Raw genomic sequence first — 22,500 nt, forward strand, 5'->3', positions numbered from 1 at the left:
GTAGTAGTTTTAGGCCTTGGTAACCCACTGTTGACAATATTGATAGTAGTTTGTGATATCAAGAGGCTACTTCTGCCACTGTTGTGTACAGCCATCTATCTAGCCTTGCAACTATATTTTATTTACAATTGTTCATGGTTCATTATGAATGAATATGTAGTTTTCCATTCCAGATAATTGATTCAGGAAACCAGTGATATTGAATTTTGAAATTACTGCCTTTATGGCTTAATGTCTTTATTACTCTAGCCATCACCCTTGAGCACACAAACCTAGTAATATGAAATTAAGTCCTTCCAAATGTGAGGGCTGTAACCCCCCCCCCCCCCCCGATAGCTATATTTCCTTACTAGGTTCTCTGCCCCTGGATATCTACTTGATTACAGAAGACTTGGGCACTATGCAGCATTTATTTGACTCATTTTCAGAATTTCTAATGTTAATCATGTATCTGTCCCCCCCCCCCCTTTGTTTGTCATTATATTTTCCCCTAGTGCAGTCATTATATAAATGCATATCAAAGTATTATTTATGGGTTGCACAACTTGGGAAGGAAATGCCATTGATGAAAAGTCTTAAATTTTGGGGACAGTGTTTCACATAACCATATGGTAGTATAATGGTAAACTTTGCTTCCAATGTTTAAAACAACAAATTTTCTGATACTTTCTATGAATGGCATTTCCTTCACAGATTGATAATAAGAAAGTTGTGCAACATGAAATAACACTTTGCTATACATTTACTGGCAAGAGTTTACAGTATGGATGCACTTCAAAGTCCCCCAACACCGCATCACAAAATTTATCCAACAGTCTTTGTCACTGTCTAAGAGGAGAGTTGATGGGGGGGCTCAGCCTCTCAACACTCCCAAATAAACATAGGCTTCAGCTCAGAATGCATGGCAAAACTGAGCTAAAACTTAGGAGGGTTAATCTTTATGGTATGGAAGTACTAAGCTGTGTAGAATTAAAGATAATATTCTTGTAGAGGACAAAAAGTTTCTTTGGTACAAGAAATAGAAATAATCTGGGTATTTGTGACATACCCTGGAGAAGTTGAAGGAAGTGATTTATGAAGTGTAAAAAAAACTCCATATTTTGAAAACACGAGCCAGACTTTGTCCGATGAACACAAAATAAAATAGTTCCAGAATAAACAAGCACAAAACAATGTGTAAAAAGTTCATTTTAAGAGAAGGTGAGCCAAGTATCAAACAATACAATTATAATAAAAAACCATCTAGTCATGCGTAAGTAAATATTGTGGTATAATATGGACCAAGCACAGATCGAGCAAGAGATCGGCCATCCTGCTGTAATGTGGCAAAAATTGCCCATAACCTATCATAAAAAGATATTTATTAATAACATTGTAATCCATGATGATAAAAGTGACACAGTACTGATAAAATATTTAAATATAAAACCCAATTTACCTCGTGTCACACTGACCACAGAAATTTGAAGATCCAATCTTGGCAAAAGCTTAACCCTTTCCCGACGGGTAGTATTCATAGTGGCCCGGGCCCTGCTGCTGGGGGCTTATATCGTCACCCTGGCATGCATGACCGCTCATGCCAGATACCAGCATCCCTTGCTGTTTCTTCGTAATATTATGAGCATATGTTGTATTTTCAGTTATTATTTTCTAAAGTCTCTATTTGCCATATTTCCTGATAAATCAAGACTGAAGGATATTTTTGTTATTATATAGACTCCATAGTTGATCATTATTCGCTCTATAGTCTGAATAAAATAAGCAGTGTGTGGTATCATGGAGTTGAAATCGTTTTTTTTTTTTTTTTTTTTTTTATTTATTATTATTATTATTATTATTATTATTATTATTATTAATTTTTTTTTTTTTTTTTTTTTTTTGTATAGAAAAAATAAGAATGTTAAAAACGACTTAATCACATTTTCAGTGACAGAAAAATAATATTTTGCCGTAATTGTACCAAAAAAAAAAAAAACTCATGGCATGTCCATACATACACCATGGCATGTACGGACATGCCCCCGGCAGATAGTCCAGCCATGCCATGGCATGTACGTACATGCCCCCGGCAGATAGTCCAGCCATGCCATGGCATGTACGTACATGCCATTCGTCGGCAAAGGGTTAAAGGAAAGTGAGAAAGTGAATGGGTGTGTGTGTTCTGATATGGGAGGCAATTATGGTAAACAAGCAGTAACGTTGTTAAATAGTGAAGAATGAATACTAGAAATAAGTAAAAACAAAATTAATATGTATATAGATTTCAAAAAGCACCAAAGTAAATGTCTTAGCATCCAAATATGAGAGGAAAGATAATGAGGAATATGAAAAAAAAAAAAAAAAAAATGATTTCCAGCTTTATCACCAGAAAACACAACTCGTATTGTCAACAGGAAATGTCATAATTATAGGAAATGGACTTAAAGTAAATGTATAATATGGAGCTATAGAAAATGTGAGGGTGTTGTGGACTCCTAGTGGTGACATGCAGAGAATACTTTTGTCATTTCTTGGTAAATATGATGCTGCTGCAGATGTACCTGTGTTGCTTCTGACTCTTATTTTTTATGCTCTATAAGATGGTGGTATCCATTTCCCTCTATCTGTGTGTCGCTCTCATTAATATCATCCATAATCTGCAAACAGGAACAGTAACGCCATAAATAAAGTAAAAAGATCTTGTCCACTTGGTGCTCCTGAGTTTTAGCGCTCTTGCTGTGTATACTGAGGTGAAGTCTTTTTATTTGGGATCCCCATCAACCCTCTTAGATTTTTTAATATATTTTGTGATGTGAAGTTGGAGACTTAGTCTGTGAGTGGTGCTTTCCATGATGGTTTTCTTATATATTGACAACTGCTACTACTTGTCCTCTACAAGAATATTGTCCTCATTTTGCCCTAACTTAGTACGTCCATATTATAAAGATTAACCCATAATGATCCTAAAGAGGGGAAAAAAAAACAAAGAAACTGATACATGAAATGCCAAGAATGTCATAAAAGAAGAAAATTGGTTTTGACAAATGCCACAAGGAGACCATGGAGTCCATGGTAATCAGATGGGGCCTGGGGACAAAGGTCCTGTGTTTGGAATGATTTTTTTTTTTTTTCTTTTCTTTTCTTTTTTCTTTTCTCTTCGCTTTTCTTTTCGCTTTTCTTTTCGCTTTTCTTTTCTCTTTTCTTTTCTTTTCTTTTCTTTCAGTTTTCTTTTCTTTTCTTTTCTTTTCTTTCCTCGGGAATTCGGTCACTTTTTAAACAATAACATGCTTTCATTTACTTCCTGAATGGGCCATCTGCAGTGGAAAACAACAACAGATTTATGTATATACACTGAATAATTTGAAGAAAGTGGTAGTCACAAGATTGAATTAGCTGACTGAAACAAAAATTTACCAGATTTTACTATACCATATAGTAAAATCTGGTAAAAACTATTCCATTTAGATTTGCACAGAGAATGATTACCAGATTCATTCTGACTACCTCCAACTATGAGGAATTCTAAATCTTGTTTGCGAAGGGAAAGTTGTCACAGACCAGAAATATACCATTATTTCTCTAACAGGTAATTTTGTCAGTTTGTAATGGAAATGTCATGAATGGTTAGGTCTTGTGTTTCTGTTAAGTGCCTGTAATGTAATGTTAAAGTCTATCTTGTTATTAAAAAAAGTAATTGCAAGTAATTGTAGTAACCTAGTTTCCAAATATAATTGAAAAACTCCAAAATTCAAGCACCAACAGACATCTACCAGGTGTCTTCTAGGAATGTGGAGCTTGTAGACCTTCCCAGTGATTTAGGCAGTTAATGAACCAGGCTGTTTCACTAGAATATACTTGGAGATTTTTCGACATTTGCCATTGTGTTAAAGGGCAAGATTTTTGTGAAATGTTCTATGGTTGGATTTGGTCTTGGATTCAGGAATTACCGTACTTTTAAGGAATCTATAAATAGTCAAGGAATATTATAGTTATGGATACAAATTAGTATAAAGTAACAATTTTTTGTTGTAATACATTACCTCTAGAGTCCTTTTCATTACCAAAACTGGATTTCTGCATAATGTACAGGCATTACTCTTTATGATCATACAAGGCCTATCAAGAACTGGCAAGCTTTCACCCATGACTTTTTCATTACCAATGTGATGTGTGTAGTTTCCTGTTATATCTAGTACTGTTTAGGAAGTTTCTACCAGCCACACCCATATCATCACCCCATATCCTCACTCCCCATATTTTTCTCTTGCCTCTTTTCATTATTCATACAAAAGAGATAACTATAAAAACTGTTTTACCTTTGTGCTCAATTGGTGGTCTATGTAAGTGAGATATGACATGAAATATACATTTTCTGGTGTCTAAATTCAAATTCTTGAAACAACAGCAAGTAAAATTTCTTCTTGTGAATTGAAAAATGAAGACCTTATAGTGGATATTCTAAAACATTAATGTACAAAGCAAATGTTTCACCATCTTATTAACATTATTTGAATAAAGTGTAATTCCTGAATGCTATATGTTGGTTTTCACATTACTAAAGAAATCAAGTTACACAAATATCCATCAGATTTTAGGATGGAATGTAGAACTGTCACTTGAGAACCATGCTCACATAATTGAAAATTTAAGCTCTGCTTTCTCAAGATTTTACACTTACACTCCCACTATTGATTTTTTTTTTTCCTTTGGTGTTTGAAATGTACATATTTATATTCATGTCTATATTATTACATGTATAATTTTTTCTATTTAAAATCTCATAAAACACATTTTCTAAACTGGAAATTACTCTTCAACAGCAATATGCATCCTCATGGTGGGTGGGAGTGCCACAGCGATGTACTCTCCCTCTAGTGGCGTTGTGGACCTTACTCCATCCAACTTCCAGCGAGAGGTTCTGAACAGTGATGCTGTGTGGATCATCGAGTTCTATGCCCCATGGTGCGGTCACTGTCAGCGATTGGTACCCGAGTACACAAAAGCAGCTCAAGCCCTGAGTGGAGTTGTTAAAGTTGGTGCTGTTAATGCTGATGAACACAGGAGTTTAGGAGGTCAGTATGGGGTTCAGGGATTCCCAACTATTAAAGTCTTTGGCCTAGATAAGAAGAAACCAGAAGATTTCAATGGACAAAGAACAGCACAAGGTATTGTTGATGCTGCAATGAGGGCTGCTAGAGAAAAGGTAAATGCACAACTATCAGGAAAGAAGAGTGGTGGCAGCAGCGGTGGTGGTGGCAGCAGTGGAAGCCCAGATGACGTTATTGAGCTTACAGATTCAAACTTTGAAAAGATGGTACTTAAATCAGATGATTTCTGGCTGGTAGAATTCTTTGCCCCTTGGTGTGGACATTGCAAGAACCTTGCACCTCACTGGCAGAAGGCTGCCACAGAGCTGAAGGGCAAGATTAAAATGGGAGCCTTAGATGCCACTGTTCACACTGTCATGGCGAGTCGTTATGGTGTACAGGGTTATCCGACTATCAAGTTCTTCCACAAGGGAGAGGTTGGAGATTATGATGGTGGGCGCACTGCTTCAGACATCGTTGCCTGGGCTGATGACAAAGCTGCTGCAAATTTGCCACCACCAGAAATTGTACAGATCACAGACAATGCCATCCTGACATCAGCTTGTAAAGAGCATCCCATCTGTATCATTACAGTTCTCCCACACATTCTTGACTGCCAGAGCAAGTGCCGCAACAATTACATTGAGATTCTGAGCAGACTTGGTGACAAATACAAGCAGAAGATGTGGGGATGGGTTTGGAGTGAAGCAATGGCCCAACCTGAACTTGAACAAGCTCTGGATATTGGTGGATTTGGATACCCTGCTCTTGCTGCTCTCAATGCAAAGAAGATGCAGTTTGCCCTCCTGAAGGGGTCTTTTAGTGAGAGCGGCATTAACGAGTTCTTGCGAGACATTTCGTATGGAAGAGGACGCACAGCACCTGTGCGAGGAGCTGAATTGCCAGCCATACAGGAAGTAGAGGCTTGGGATGGTCAGGATGGTGTTTTGCCAGAGGAGGAAGACATTGATTTATCTGATGTTGATCTAGATGATCTTGATGGTGAAGCTCATGAGGAGCTGTAAGACTATCTTTATTTTACTTTGCTGTGAAAAGTAAAGACTTAACATTGAAAGTAAAAGGAAGCAAAGGAAAAGTTGTAATTTCTCCTAATTTCTCATGTTGAGAATGGAATGCTGTGACACATGAGCTATTCTTCATTTTGGACAAAGTCAGGCCTTTTAAAAGTGCTTCTTAGGCTCTGCTAACATTTGCCCCATAGAGAATGGATAAGCCTTACAAGTTCAAATGTAGGCTTGAACATCCCAATTTTACGAAACTTATATTTCACATTGATATTATCATAATTTTTATTGTACTGTGTACACCATCTTCATTGTATCATTGGGAAGTTCAAGCTGCTGAATTTAGTATTTTTTATCATGTAATTTGACATAGGAAATTACAATTTGTTCAGGTTTCTTTTTGCTGTATAAAAGCTTCCTGGGTTGGGCATGTTACTAGTCGTTAAATCTGAAAAGTAAATTTTCAACTGTGCTGAAATGTTAAAAGAAACTTGAAAATAACACATTTTGTAGAATACAGTTTTTTATTCATTCCTTTTATATAGTTGGTTATTCCTAATATACAAAAATAGGTAGAGAGGACCATTTTTATATGTATAAGAAATTGCATTTAAAATCAAACTTTGAACTTTACAATTTATTTCATAATGGATGAGATATCATAAACTAAAGTATCTTTAATCCAGACATTGGCTTAAAATATTCTCACAAACTTTTATTAGTTTCTAGAGTGTGCCTTGAGAATTTCCCTCCCCAAAATATGAGCTTGATAACCAAAATTCCCCTGCTTTCAATAAAAGAAATTAAGTACTGTTTTTATACTTAGAAAAGTTCTAAATTCCCTTTTAAATTTTATTGTAATTCCTACTCATTTCATTGAAAGTTCACAAATTTTCTAACTGTATTGTTGGCAAGCATGCAAGTTCAGTCATTACTGAAGTTGACTATAAAGTGAACAAAAATATGATTAACTTCTTAACCCTTTGTAATTATCATTTCTTAGTTATATTGTTTGACAATTTTGGTCTGAGGTCCATTTGTCAGTTCAGGTAATTATATACCTACCAGTGTCATTGGGCAATCCTTTATTCCTGTCGTTTGGAAAAAAAATGATGGGTATACCAATAGAATGCCTGTACCTGTGGTCCTGCAAAATCAGCAGATAATACTGCTTGCTCGGTAGTTTGACCATTTTCTGCCAGGTATGGATAAATTACCCAGCCAGAAACAAACTATGCCCAGTAAATGAACAGTCTGATGGGCATTGCTTGTTTATGTGGACAGGGTCTTAAGTATGTTATGAATAATTTGATAGGCACTATGATCATACAAATGTACATCTATAGCATTATTTTTTTCTGGTCTATATAATCAGTGGATTGTGCTTAGTATTCCTTATTACTTAAAATCTAATGTGGTGTGTCAGGGTTCGACTTATTAAAAAAGACGAAGGAATCAGAACAGTCAAGGTCAACGGAAAAACACCAGAGGAAACATACAAAAGGTTTTACTGCTAAAGGCACTAAATTACACTACAATACATAACAAAATATGTACAAACACAGAAGCATGGGGCAGAGAGAGGATCCAGCGGAACAGGCGAGGTCATATGGCGGAAGGGAGCACACAAGTCCAAAGTCACGGGACAACTGCATAATTTTTGGCTGGTGCTCCTTTTATTTGCAGCGCTGATGTAAAGGGCCGATACCCTTGTTCCCCACGAGGTGTACGAGCCAATCGGGAAGGACTTAATCCTGCCTCACAGAGTGAGGTAAACATTGGCGAAGGTCCAGAGTAATCTTGCAGTTGTGACATGGTGTTATAGCTAAATAACCAGTTTGTAAGAGGAATTGGTTGTTTAGCTATTAGTTTGCCTGCCTCTGATGTCACTTCACCCCCCCCCCCCCCCCCCATGCCTGTTGTTGCTGTAAGGGAGCTTAGGAAATGGAGATAGGATCACCCATGCCTTGGACCTTAACCCTTGACTTGACTAATTTTGCAGTCTTTTCCCCTTCCCCTTTTCATTTCCCTCTCTATTCTTATCCCTTGAACTATCCATTTTCTAGGGTGTGAGAATGTGTTGAAAGGATGAAAGGCTAGGCTTACCATGGCCAGTAGTGATGGGTTTGTACCATTAATAGGGGCATTTAGGCTTACTTCTATATCAAATAGCCCCTCTGAATTTAATTCTGGTTCCCTGTTCCCAGGCTCTCCTTTGACCACAATTCTGAACACTGCTACTACTAGCCCCTCCTCAATACCTACTATCACATCAGCCCAGTCCAAATCATCCATCCAGGTCAATGCTCGATCTCCAGGAGACCTTCCTCCTCTCCCTTCATCTCTTCCATCCACAAAACTTTCGTTATCAACTACCCCACCCTCCCTAATTACTACTCGACAACCCTATTGTCCATCACTCTGCAGCATTACCGCTCTCTACTCCCTCTTCCCGTCTTGTCACAGTTACATCCGAAACCCAAGCTATAGCATTATCAACCCTGACTGACTCCACTGGCAGTCCCATTCCTACCCAATCTCATCCCTCCCTCCCCCCCCAATCCCTTGCCCGTTGTTGTCGTGGGGGGGCTTAGGAGGCGGAGACTGGGACCCAATGATGGGGAACTCCCCAACCTTGGGACTCAGCCCTCGACTCAACTAATTTTGCATGGTCTTTATTTTCCTTCCCACTTTTCGTTTCTGTCCCTTCACCAAACCCTTCTGCTATTCACCTCCTAAGGTGTGAGAGCCGTGCTGAAAGGATGAAAGGCTGACTTTGTGCCAGTCCTGAACGGCCTGAGGGACCCATGGGCACGGTATTCCCCTGATTTAGTTATCTAGCCCTTACCCCTCAAGGGGACCCTGAGGGGTGGATTGTTTTTATCCCCAACATAATCCAGGCTTACCATGGCCAGTAATGAAAAACTTATCCCCACTATTAGGGGCAATGAGGCTTGCCCCTTTATCAAATAGCCCCAACGATGTAAACCCACCAGATTTCCTGACCCCAGGCTCTCCTTTGACCACGGCTCCGAACACTGCAATAACTACCCCTCATCAATACCTACTAGTACAGTAGCCAACAATCAACCCTTCTCAACTTCAACACATCTACCCCCACAACCTCCAACATCAACCACCTCATCCTCCCTTATTAATACCTTACAGCCTTATTGCCCACCTCCCCATAACACTACCCACTCCATCTTCGTCACGCCCCCGCCCTTCGACTACCCCTATCTCTACAACAATTTTGAATACCCTCTTCAGCACAGCCAAATGGGACCGATTTTTCGTGATCCTCCCACAGCTCCCTACTCTGACAACACCCTTCTCTTCCAACAATGTCTCCAAAAACAAGTAGGTAAAGTCTCTTTCCGTAGCCGACCCGACCGCTCCTGTCTTGTCACAGTAACATCCGAAAACCAAGCTATAGCATTAACAAAACTAACAGACCTATATGGTAACCCCATCCTTGCAGAACCCCATCCAACCCTCAATACTTGCACCGGAAACAGTTTCAATCTCCCCAGCAAATTGCCCAATCTATGACAAAGATTGGTCAGATTGTGGAGAAGATCTACTTGCCTGTCTCACAGACTATGATGCAACATCAGTACAATGCTACTCCATTCCCCCTAGAGGTCATCGAAAGAAACCCACTAACATAGCCAAAATTACCTTCCGTAGGCATGACCTTCCCTTTAACGTCTACATAGGAGGAGAATCCCTCCTTGTTCGTCCATACCAACCCCCTCCACGTCAGTGCCAAAATTGTTGGCGTCTAGGACACCCAGCCAAACATTGCCGTTCCACAGCCAGATGCCCACTATGTGCCCAACCTGGCCATACCCGATCTAACTGCCCTGCACAATCACGCACATGTGCCAACTGTGGCGGCCCCCATAATGTATTTTATAGGGGTTGTCCCACCTATAAATTGAGTCTGAGGTAGCAACTCTCAGATTCAAACTTGGACTCACACTACGCGAAGCAGACAAGAAGCACGTCGACGTGGTTTCTCCTTACTCCTTACTCCAGTAATACTGCTCATTCTACCAATTCTCCTAAACCCACCCCTCCTACATCTAACCCCCCCTCTTCTTCCTCCTACCTTCCCCAGTCAAACTCTTTTGCCATCCTAAATCCAGACACTCCAATCTCTACTACAGATACTTCAATCACCACTACAATCCCAATACCTTCCCCTCTCCCTCCTCGCACTACCCATAACAGACAGAACAAACGTTCCACCCCCTCTTCCCCTACCACACAATCACCTCCACCTTCCTTTGCTCCTATGCTTGAGACACCAGTCCTCTCTTCCCCCCTCACAAGAAATCCTTTATCCTCCAAAACTCCCGAACCAACTCAGAAGAAGAAACCATTGAAAATATTCAAGATTACCTAATGAAAACTGACACTCAACCTCCAAATCTTACAACTCCTGCTCCTTCCACACTCCAAGTAACTGCTGATATCCATCCTCCTCCTAACGATATCCCCCCTACACCCTATCCTCCTACCCCCTCCCAACACAGCCCATCCCTCCCGACCCCAACCCCGCCCACATTAACCCTCCCACCATCCCCTCTATCCCTTCCACTCCCTCCTTACGCACGTGAATCCCTTATGTAACTCATTAACTCTCATAAAGTCAATACACACCACCAGACACTCCAATCCCACACATCCTACTGCTGTGCCCACGTTTTGAAACAACTCGTACCTCTGCTTTCCCCCACCTATCCCCCCTTCACCGACCTCCCAACCTATCAGACATCCTTACAGAATCCCACACTTTTTGCTTCAACAACCTATTCTCTTTCCTCAAACGCATACATATTCTTCATCTAATCTAACTCCTTACCATACCCGACCCTAACCCTTTCACTCACCAACTCCTTTGCCCAGCTTAGACAACTAATCACTAACTCAACCACCCTTCCCTAACATTAACTATAGTGCTACATGACCTTAGATGTCTAGCACATTTATCTTGCTTTTAACCATTAACCATCATCCCTCCCTCAGTACTTGCATGAGAACTGTCTCCATCTCCCCAGCAAACGATTGTGGAGATGACTTACTAACCTGCCTCATGGACTATGATGCAATATCAATACAGTGCTAAACCATCCCCCCATAAGAGGCTATCATAAGTCCTTCACCAATATTGCCAAAATTACTTTCTGTAGACAAGACTTCCCCTTTCATGTTTACAATGGCAGAGATTCCATCCTTGTCTGACCATATCAACCTCCTCCTTGTCTCTGTCAGAGTTGTTGGCGTCTAGGCCATCCTGCTAGTTACTGCTGTTCTACAGCCTGATGCCCTCTGTGCCCAACCTGGTCATAATCGATCAAACTACTCTGACAGTCCTGCACGTAGGCAAATTGTGGCAGCTCCAATGATGAATTTAATAGGGCTGTTTTACCTACTAGTTTGACTCTGAAGTTCCAAGACTTGGATTCAAATTTGCCTTTACTCTCCACGAAGCCGGACAGGAAGCACTTTGATGAGGTTTCTCTCTCACTCCTTACTTCAATAATTGCCTTTTCCACCCAAGATGTTTCTACATCTCCCTCTGCTTCTCTTCCTCATCCCACTTTTGCCCCCTACTTCTCTCAAATTCTTTTGCCATTCAAAATCCAGACACCCCAATCTCCTCCACTACTCCAGACACTCCAGTCACTACTTGCCTGGTATCTACCCTTCTTCCTCCTTGCCCAACTCATCGTACAAGACAAGCTAAATGCTCCTTTTCTACCCCATCCATCTGTCCCCTCTTCTACCCCCCATAAGAAAACTTTTGTTTCTCAGACCTCTCCAACTGGCTCCACTGCAGAATCTCTTGAAGACGTTCAAAACTATATAATCATGACTCAAGATAACATGCCTGCACCATATCTATCCTCCAGTCTTCCTCTCCCATTCCTTCTACAGTAAAGAAACTGCTGCCATCCATCATCATCTTTAAATCCCTCTCTCCTTTTCTAATTCTCTAACTTACCCTTCAGACATCCTTGCAAAATCTTACACATTTTCCTTTGACAACTTCGATCTAATAATTCCTACCTTCCTGAACTGCTATACAACTGATGTATAGCACATTTAATCATCAACTAACCCCCCTCTTTACCCTTTTCACTATTGCACCTTTCTATAAGTGCTATGACCTTTGATATCTAAGATATATATTTTGCCATGTAACCATTAACATTCTTGGTCATGCCTGTCAATCACACTTGCTCACCTGAGCCTACCCCTCTCCACATGCTTAAGTCATGTTTGCTGGGCCTTTGTCATTGTACACACTGTATGCATACAAATTGTTGTCCATACAGTATAAAGTTGAAGCCTAGTGTGAACAAGAGGAGGTGCCTGACATGACTTCATGATGCACAGTAAGAAAGATGTTGAATCTAAAACAGTGATCTTTAATTCCTGTCCACACAAGCAGACATGGTTGGCAGGCAACTGTAAAGATGATGCCGGGTGAGAAAACAGGAAACTGTTTGTTTACAATGTACTTTGTCTGCCCATGACATTATCTCTACTCATGCAGTGGTCATCTTATGACTGCACCTGCAAGTTGTATTTCTCTGGATGATTTCAGGTGCTGAACATCAGTAGTTTATCCTTGTGACTACTATCTTTAAATTCAGTCTTATATCTTTGTTGTATTCTTTAAAATATTTAGTATTAAGCACTGTATTTTTAAATTTCTCCAGGTGTTAATTTTTCCTGCTTCTAGTATATACTAGTGTTAGTGTGGTTTATTGTCAAGGGTAATTTGAGTGTGTATATTATCATCATCATCATTTCAAGCCTTTACTAACTTATAGGATGATTTTTAGGTCATATACTTTGCATATTGATATATTAATACCGATAGCTTTAGAATGCTCATATGATTAGGAAAAGCTTAATATTGTTTTTCATTACCATTTTACTTTAAATTTCTATGTTGTTTCAAGTTTGAAGTTGCAGTAATTTAGTGTCTTCACTTATTTTGTTCTTAAACTTTTTTCCCATGAATTGCAGGAAGCAGTTGGCTGATATTTTTTATTGTATCCAGTACTCAAACTGACTGATATTTCAACAAATCTTGGGGATCAAGATGTAGAACAGGCTGTGGTGGAAACTGACTAGTTTGAGCCAGAAAATTCAGGTAATCCAATGGTGGACATGGAAGCCAGTGAAGTCTGCAATTCATGTAAGACAGAGGGATAATGAATGAATAAATGAATGAGAAAGAGAGAATGGGATAGTGAGAATTAATGATTGAATGAAAGAGTGAGAGAAAAAAATAAAGAGAGAATGAATGAATGCATTAGAGTAGATGAAGGAATTAATGAAAGAGAAAGAAAGCTAGAGAAGAGGAGGAAAGTTTGAAAATGGATAAATGAGAAAACAGAAAGAATGAGAGAGAAAATGAACAAATAAGGAAGTGAAAGTGACCTGTACTTAGAGCAGCAAGTGCCATAGGTCATAGCAGCTGCCCTGGCAAAGGGGCACTTGCAACTGCTGCACATGGTTCTGTACTACCATCCTCTTCCCATTTTGCCTGCATTTCCTGCATGAATAATACTTAAAAGACGAAGGTCAGTATCCAGCATGCTGAAGCTCCCAGAAGCAGGCAGTTTGTAGTGACTGTGGATGAATACTCTTGAAGACTTACATTTTCACTGGTGCTCAGAGTGAAAAATGTTATCCACAATTTGCTTGTGATTTTAAACTAAGCCTAATTTGTCAATTATAGGGTAGTAAAAGGAATTGTAATAATTACCATCAGAAGTCACTGAAGAGAAATATTGCTCTTAGAATAACTAAAATGTGACCAGTAAAGTAGTATTTACACTTTCCTATAATGGTTAAGGGTTATGTGATGGTGGGTTTCTAGGAGTGGATGTCATCAACAGTACTTCTCAGATTAAGTTAAGTTGATTAGATTTCCATGGCAGTTTTTTTTTTTTTTTTTTTGGGGGGGGGGGAACAGGTCTGGTTATCATCTTCACAAGTTCCATATTTTGCCCAGTCTAAAGTAGAAATATATAACTTATGATATAATATAATATATATATATATATATATATATATATATATATATATATATATATATATATATATATATAATTTTTTTTGTATTGATTGATTGATTGATCGATCGATCTACATTCTTTTCCATATAGAGCTTTATCCATAGTAACTAGTATGATATTCTTTTTCATGGACCAAAATATATCCATGTAGCTGTAATATATCAGAATTGTTCACAATTGTGTTATTATAAAAGGTTTGTGTTGCAGTTTGATATTGGCCTGTCTCACCAACACAAGGGTAGGAAGGATATATGTATTTCATTGTGTTGCATGGGATCTCATTTGATATTCCATGTTTATGACATTTTAGATGTATATATAATTATAGATTCCCATATAACCTTGGCCAGTCTGACTGAATTTGTTTGAACTACATATTAACCTTTACTTTCCATGATACTGGGCCACTGCAGAAAAATTTTTCATCCATTATCCAAACCCATAACTACTCTTTATAATTTCACTTCTTCAACTTAATATGTCATTGTTAATTTAGACAATTTATCAAAGTTTTGAAATATACAAACAAGTGTATGTAGGAATTCATTTTGAAGTTATGCTTGAGTTTATTTATAGTCTGTTATTTATTTATATGCTTATTTACAAGTAGGTGATTTGATTCGAAATACAGATAAACCCACTGATTTCTGATGTATACAAGTTGGTTTCTTCATTATAATCATGAAAAATAGTGAAATCATCTTTTCAGGAAAACAGTTTACAGACTTGATTCAGCTTTTACCCCAATGGTAAGGGAATGTTGACCTCTGTGTTCAGTTTGTTAACTTTCCTTATTCATGAATGCAGTGCAGTTTTTAAACTTATATAACTGAGTGATATTTACCTTATTCAGATGTATTTATATTAAAGGAAATTATGAATCTGACAACAGGAGTTCATGGAAGATAAAGCGAAGTATACCACTTATTTTGATTTACAAGACTTCATTATTATAACCATTCATTTATTTTCATTTTATTTTCAGTCAATTTTTTGTTATTCCTGTTCTGTAAAATGATGACTTTTATCTAGCACATGGTAATATTGCATTTTTCAAATCAGTTTTAGTAGATTGTGAAATATTTTAAAAAGAGAAAGGAAATAGATGATGTGAAGACAGGCATGCAGCTGTTACTAATGACCTTGTCACTGTTGTATTATATTTCCATTATTATATTTTTCTGTGAATAGATTATGATGTTAACTCCAGATAAAATGAATTAAAAGAAAAAATGAATAGATGGGTACAGATGTATTTGAATATCTATTAAAATGTTTTAACAAAGATTAATGACTTCTCCATTTTTTGTTCTCTTACACTATAGAATTAAAAAGCAGAAAAAAAAAAATCTTTTTTTTCATATATGAGAAAAATCTTAGTGATATAGAATATTTGTCATTATTGATATGTTTTTTTTTTTAAATCATACTCTTGATGGGTGCCTGTGGAGTCACTTGCTGGAGGGAAAAATCTGAAATGTATGCTTTTGGCTGTGGCATAAACATTATTTTAGGTAGTGAGGTTAAAAAGGGGCTTTAAGTCTAATTTTTAAAAGTTTAGCTATTTCTCTCAACAAATGATGACAGGTCCAAACAAGTATCATCCTGGTGTGAATGAGTTATGGAATTTGTGATAAATAATGGAATTTGTGATAAATAAAACAAATGAATTCAATATACATTTTTTATTTGAATATACAGCAAGCATTTTTATTGTTTGTATCTGGTTAATGTTAACTAATATACTGTTTATTACCATCAGTCTGGAAGCAACTCCAATTTCATATGGACAATCTACAAAGTAATAAGGATGAACATAACAATCATATAAAAGATTATGTAGAATACAAAGAAAAAAGATAAAAATGTGGGAGAGAGAACAAAAAATACATACAGAGGGAAAATATAGGTCAAGTTGTGGCTACAAACGTCTTTTTGCCACTACTCTTACTAATAATAACTAGGTAAGCAGTCCATTTAAAAAGATTGTGAATTAAAGAAAGCAAACAATACACAAATAACATAAAAACTTAATCCTATTTCAGCCTATTTCCCCCATCTGCCACTATCAGATGATTACAGAGGGCAAAATAAATTATCTGACAGTGTGTGCAGAAAGGTTTCAGCATTGTCTAGCCATACTCGTCCAATTTAAAGAGAGAGAAACTTGCTTTAAGGACACCTCTTAAATACCATAAAATGAATAGCAATAATAATAATAAAAACTGACTTTCAGATTGGAAATTTGTTTTTGCTACAACAAATGTTAAAGTCTATACCTTGAAAGGTACAATATGGAAAAGAAAAAAAGAAAATAAATCATAATAAATTTTTTTCTTAACTAGAGTGACCTCATCGGCACTGACTCTGTTACTGGACATGTACGACCACTTCACCGGGGTTGGTTCACCTTAGCCCGGCCTTCAAGAAAACTGGGCAGCCTTAATTTACTTCTCAACTACACAAACACACAATATACTCTTACTTCATTCACCAAGAAAAATAAATAAATTAATAAAATCCAATGGCAATATGTAAGTGATTCATTCTTATTATCCTAAGAACACATAAACCAAAATGTAAGGAAAAATTATTCTTTTCAAACACAGATTAAATAATTCCTTAAAAATAACACGAGTTATATGTTACCATATTTCTATGGGTAACCCCCCCCCCCCTTTAAATGAAAAATTAAACTATATGACTGCTATAAAATAAAATTAATATGGAAAATTGAAAAGAAAAACAAATACAAATACAAACAATAATAAAGTAAGAATCACTTATGGAACATATATTCTTAAAACTAGCCAAGAAACCAAAAATAACGTAAAAAGTCCAATATGAAATGTGAATGCTTCCTTTTTCTTTCTTTTCAACCAATATTTGTAATCATTAATGCTCAGAGGTTTTAAAGATTCTTACATTGCCTTATAATAAAACTATTTGGGGTAACAACTTAAAAGAAGACTCTACAACTTGCAAAATCTCTAGTAGGCATGTGCAAGATCCTTCCTCTTGCATCAACAGTGAAAACACACTTTACTGCAAACATTAACATGGTTCATATTAATATCTCTTATCTATATTCTAATATATTTGCATTTATACTCTAACAGAATGTGACAGTGTAACAATACAAACTTTTCTACATCATTTTTTACTTGCCTTATAATCACTAACCAACTAATTACCCTTACATAAAATACTGTTCACATTCACAGATTATACATTACAAAATATGTTGGAGTAGAAATTGTTCCTGGATAAAAACTGACATTTCCTGCAGATATTTATTCATTTTTTTTTTCTTCAAATATTTCTCTTTTTATATTGTTTTTCCTAATGCTATCACTTTAGCAAAACACTGTAATGCACAAAAGCATGAAGCAATATCTATCTAAAATGATTTTATCCAAGAAAAACCTTACAATACCACCTGCCCAACTTAAGTGGATGTATTCTTGCTACACAGCAGTTACTACATCTATATTCATATAACAATACAAAACAAGACAGTTATAGCATGTTACATGTAGTATGTATAAAAAGATAAAAACTCTGGAGTGTGACGGCAAAGGAAGGTACAGGAACATTACCACTGTTAACTGTAGTCAAATGCATAAATGAGGTGGTGTCTCGGCACTTTGAAAAAGACAGGAAAGTAGGCACAAGTGTGTATATTGCACAATTAACTAGGTTATAAATATATAGACTAAAAGAAAAAGAAATTAAAGATATAGTGTAAAAGAATATATCATACCTAAACACATTCTTCAAAAACTTATAGGCACCACTAACCATTGGAATGCTTGCTTAGCACAGGACCTGCAATTACTACTACTACAAAAAACAATATGAGAAGAAAAATAGCAGCAGCTTTGGTTCTTATTGGTATAATTTCTGTACATATATTATGAAGTACTTGCTTTTTTTTATTCATCTAATAAGTTTATAGAATATATTCATTTTATTATAGAAAACAATTACTAATCCTGCATGATCATAATTTACAATACAGTGGTTGTAAAAAAATAATAATAATAATAAAATTCATTAACAATAACTGTACCTCCTACATACTGATGCTTGAACAAATTAGTCCTGTACCTTTACAGCATATCTAAAAGTTATTCTTGTAATAACAATGAAATTGCCATCAGGCTAAACTGGCTCACACTTCACTAAATTGACATTATTTTTTATCTACACTTCTCATACAACTAAAGACAAGTATACATAAAAGAAGGTGCAAATGAGATTCCACAATGCACAATATGTACCAGTAATCTACATTTAGACATTACAGTACATATATCTACATAAGAAAAAATAATCCTTATGACAATATAATATTAAAACTAATTACATACCTAGCATCATGAAATTCTCAATCAGACCCTCCTACATTTGTCATTAAGGTACAAAATATCCTCTTTACTTAACATTAAAACTTGCATTAGATTGAACTTGAGTATCATTTTAACGGCTATTTGCATCTATACTTTCTCATATCAATAAGGAAAGATAACTTGTCAAAACTGGAACACTAAATTGTTCAGACTACTTTATAAAAATCAAATGACCCAAAACTGAAGAATGTGCTACAACTATGGCAATGGCAGTAAGTTCAAGGCCAGTTATATTGGTACCTGATGAGTCTCCAGACATATTCAGTGGTGATACACTCCCTTACAATCAATGGAAATATATATGTATATGGAGAATACACAGACTATTATGCCAGGCAATTTCCATGAACCAAAAAGCTTGATCCCCCACTCACATACATACATGAATACATACAACCATACATGATAACTAAATTTTTCCAAGTTCACTGCATCAAATTCACTCTTACTTTTTTGTTCAGAGTATACAACAAAGCTTTTCCCCTAAAACCAGATCCACTTTCTGCAATTTCTGAAGCAACATTAAACATTCATATATATATAAATATACAACTATATAAACATTTGGCAGAATGTTGTCCCATTCCATTGCTTTTCTATATATGTCTACTGACAAAGTGTACAGTACAGTGTTTGAACACATGCAAGAACACAGATTCCAAAACAACTTGTGACATAAAATCCAACACTACAACGTGATGGTTTTTAAGGGATGCCAATCCCCAACAGCTAGTTGAAACAAGACAGCAGAGAACCCATTAACAACAGCAGATTTACCATGCCAATAGGTAATTCCATGATTATTCCTTGTGGGAAGCAGATCTATAGTTTATAATTTGGCACACTTTCATATCCGAATTTCAAATGATGTTCTATAAGTTGCAAATGATACCCTCAAAAAATATAGTTCTGCTTGACTGACATATTTACTTATGTATCTTCTATACAGTAAGATATTTTTGTAACATTTTACATAGTAGTGTAATTTTGACAGGTAACTGAAACATTAAACCATTACTCTTAGTAGTACTCTTCTTTATCACTGATTTAATAGTCAATTTTGATCAATTAAATACCTATGAAACACATTTGCACAAGAAAGGCTTTAAACCCTAAAAGTCCTAGGAACTCATGTGAACTATTATTATCCCAAATCAAAACAGAAAAAAAGCAAAATAGGGATTCCACACCTGAACACAGCCTTAATTATGGATCTATCACATTATGAAGACAACAGATACATGTCTTGGTTACTTACAAAATTTCATTCTCATGATTCCTGGTGGCTTACTAATCTAGGAATTTTAGACTTTTTAGGGGTAGAGGTTGTCACTTCATCATCTGACAAGTCTGAACTGCAAGGTGATGATGATGGGGTTGACATGAAATCATTATCAGTTGAATCGGGAACACTTTGAAGAGTGCCATTTTTCTTTTCTTCTGTTCTCAGTCTCTCTGGAGAATTTTTGGTCTTGGTGTCTTGACCTGTGCTTTCTTCTGCTACTGATGAAGAGGCTGGCAGGTCAGAAGAAGAAGCTGTCACACTCTCGGAAGAAGGTTCAGTATGTGATGCTGTTGGTATTTCAACCACTTCTTCCCTCAGTTCAAGCTCTGCCTCTGCTCCGTCAGATTCATCTTCTGAAACATCTGAGCTGGACAAACTTACATGAGACGGAGCATTGGTTGAGTCTGCTAACTGAGTGCATGCCGAGTCTGAGGTGGTTACTGGGACACTGTCTCCTTGATGTGTAGTATTTTGAGTTGTAAGTACTTCATTTGTAGAGGAATCTGGTTCACTCTGGCATGGCTTTGGGTTACCAGGCTTTTGGTCTAAGGATGCATTTGTTTTTTCCTCAGGATCCACTGTTGTGGAGAGTACAACTGAATCAGTTTCAGTCTCACTCACTTCTGTGTCAGAGCTCTCCAATTCCTCTGAAGGTATCCTTGCTTCTACATCAGAAATAACAGAATATTTGGTCACCTCAGGCTCCATAGAACAGCTTACTTCATCTGCAAGAATATCTGAGGTAGTTGGGGCTGTTGGTCCTGAAGAGAATGAATATTCCGTTACTTCAGGTTCACTGCTATCTGTCTCAGACTCAGTACACGTACTCCCCTCTTCCTTAATAACAGCTAGGGAATTGTCATCTGCACTCATAGGATCTAGACCATACTCTTCATTCAAATCAGGTATATAAGCTTCTAGAGGGGCATCGGGTGCATCACCCATAGGTTTGTTTGTAGGGACAACCGTAGGCATTACCATTGCCTCAGGTTTAGTCTTTCTTTCAGGCCCTTCATCTCCCTCCTTTGCTGCTGTAGGACCTTCCACTTGTGCCTTTTCACTCCCATTCTTTGCTGTTGTTTCCTTTTCAGGAGTTGAATCAGGGTAAGGTGGAAGTGCCTCCTCTGATGACCCGCTACACTCAGAAGCAGGTCTTGCATTTTGTGTTGGCTGACAGGTTTCTAAGTAAACAACTGGTGGATATTCAACAGAATCATCAGATGACTCTAATGGCTCTTCAGGAAGAGATGTTACAGTTACAGGGATCTCTTTTGGCTTCAGTCCTTGTGGTGTTTCTACTGGCTCATCATTTTTTGAAGTGGCAGGAGGAGGCAATTCTTGGATTGGTTTCTCCTCTCGGACTGGCTTTGGGGGTGGTGATGCCTTTAAATCTCTAGATATATCTTTCACCTCAAACACTGGCTCAACGGGATCATCCAACTCCTCGATATCTACTGTTATTGGGACATCTACTTTATGGACAGGCTGCAAATTTTCAACATCTTCTTTCATCAATGGAGTAGCTGGTTGTTCTACTACTTCTGGAGGCACAGAATCTGGGGCTCTTTTCACAGGAATTACATTTTCTTTCCAACCATAAGCAGCATCAGGCTTTGGTACAACAACAATCTCAGGTCCTTCAGTTTGAGGAGAAGCTTCTGCTTCTTTCACAGGAGAGGGAGTTTCAGGAGCTTCAGGAGCAGAAGGCTCTGAAGAAGGAGGGTTTTGAACTGGCAATGCTTCAGCATCAGGCTCAGGTGTAGTTTTTACCTGTTCAGGCAGAGCTGTTAGCTGAGGACATTGTTCTGGATCAAGACTGTCATCATGTGGTGAACACTTCTGAAGCAGCAGGCCATCTTCCTCATCACTATCAGTTACAGGCTTCTTAACAGCAAGTGGAACTGGGACATAGACAGGTGCAGGTGGAGATCCACTTGCTGGAGGCTGTGACTCTGGTTTCTTGGCTTCAGGCTGTGATTTCTTAGGAGTTGCCTTGTTCTCTGGCTCTTCAGGTTGTGTGGCCTTAGTTGGTGGTTCTGCCTTTGCAGGTATGACCAGCCCCACAGGAGCTACTAATCCTACAGGAGCTACATGATTGACTATTGGAACGGTCTCCTTTTCATGAGAGATGTTTGCTGGTGCAACTACTTCCTCCACAGGCACAAGGACTTCATCTTTTTCCTTAGGGTATCCATTGGGAGTTTTAGAGTCTTTAGGGCTATCAGAGGCAGGTGGGTCTGTAGGGTCCTTCTTAGTGTTGGGTTCCTCTATTATTTTCTTGACCTTTTCTGGATCCTCTTCATCAGTAGGGGCTGAAGCCTCAAGAGGGACATCCTCATGGTTACCATTTACATCAGGATCTGGTGATATCAAGGGGCCGTGTTCCGAGTCTGGGGGCTGTCGGGGACGGAGTGGTCGAGCTCTAAGGCATATATAGGCATAATATAATCCAACACCTATACCTATGATGGCTAGTAGTAGCACTACCAGCCCAGTTGCAGTTAGTCCACTACCACCTGAAAAAATACAATACTCATTAATTAAAGTTTGCTTATTATTGAATAATCATATAAATACAAATACTGTCATTAAATTAAAATTTATGCT

General features: G+C 37.6%; 2 protein-coding genes across 6 annotated transcripts in view; one reads left to right on the top strand and one right to left on the bottom strand.

Moving 5' to 3' along the window:
• Positions 1 to 6,606, top strand: part of LOC119575023 (protein disulfide-isomerase A6 homolog) — a 7,194-nt gene extending 588 nt beyond the window's left edge. Inside the window, exon 2 of the mRNA XM_037922346.1 lies at positions 4,800 to 6,606. Coding sequence (XP_037778274.1) covers positions 4,800 to 6,091 — 1,292 coding nt within the window. The 3' untranslated portion in view covers positions 6,092 to 6,606. The remainder of the gene's footprint in view (positions 1 to 4,799) is intronic.
• A 9,260-nt stretch (positions 6,607 to 15,866) lies between these two features.
• The window catches only part of LOC119575025 (cell surface glycoprotein 1-like), a 100,245-nt gene continuing 93,611 nt past the window's right edge, over positions 15,867 to 22,500 (bottom strand). For all 5 annotated transcript variants that reach the window (XM_037922347.1, XM_037922348.1, XM_037922349.1 and 2 more), the window contains one exon: positions 15,867 to 22,409. In XM_037922347.1, the coding sequence (XP_037778275.1) occupies positions 19,879 to 22,409 (2,531 nt within the window). In that variant the 3' untranslated portion in view covers positions 15,867 to 19,878. The remainder of the gene's footprint in view (positions 22,410 to 22,500) is intronic.

This window comes from Penaeus monodon, chromosome 7, assembly GCF_015228065.2.
Source record: "Penaeus monodon isolate SGIC_2016 chromosome 7, NSTDA_Pmon_1, whole genome shotgun sequence".
NCBI classification, from domain to species: Eukaryota; Metazoa; Arthropoda; class Malacostraca; order Decapoda; family Penaeidae; genus Penaeus; species Penaeus monodon.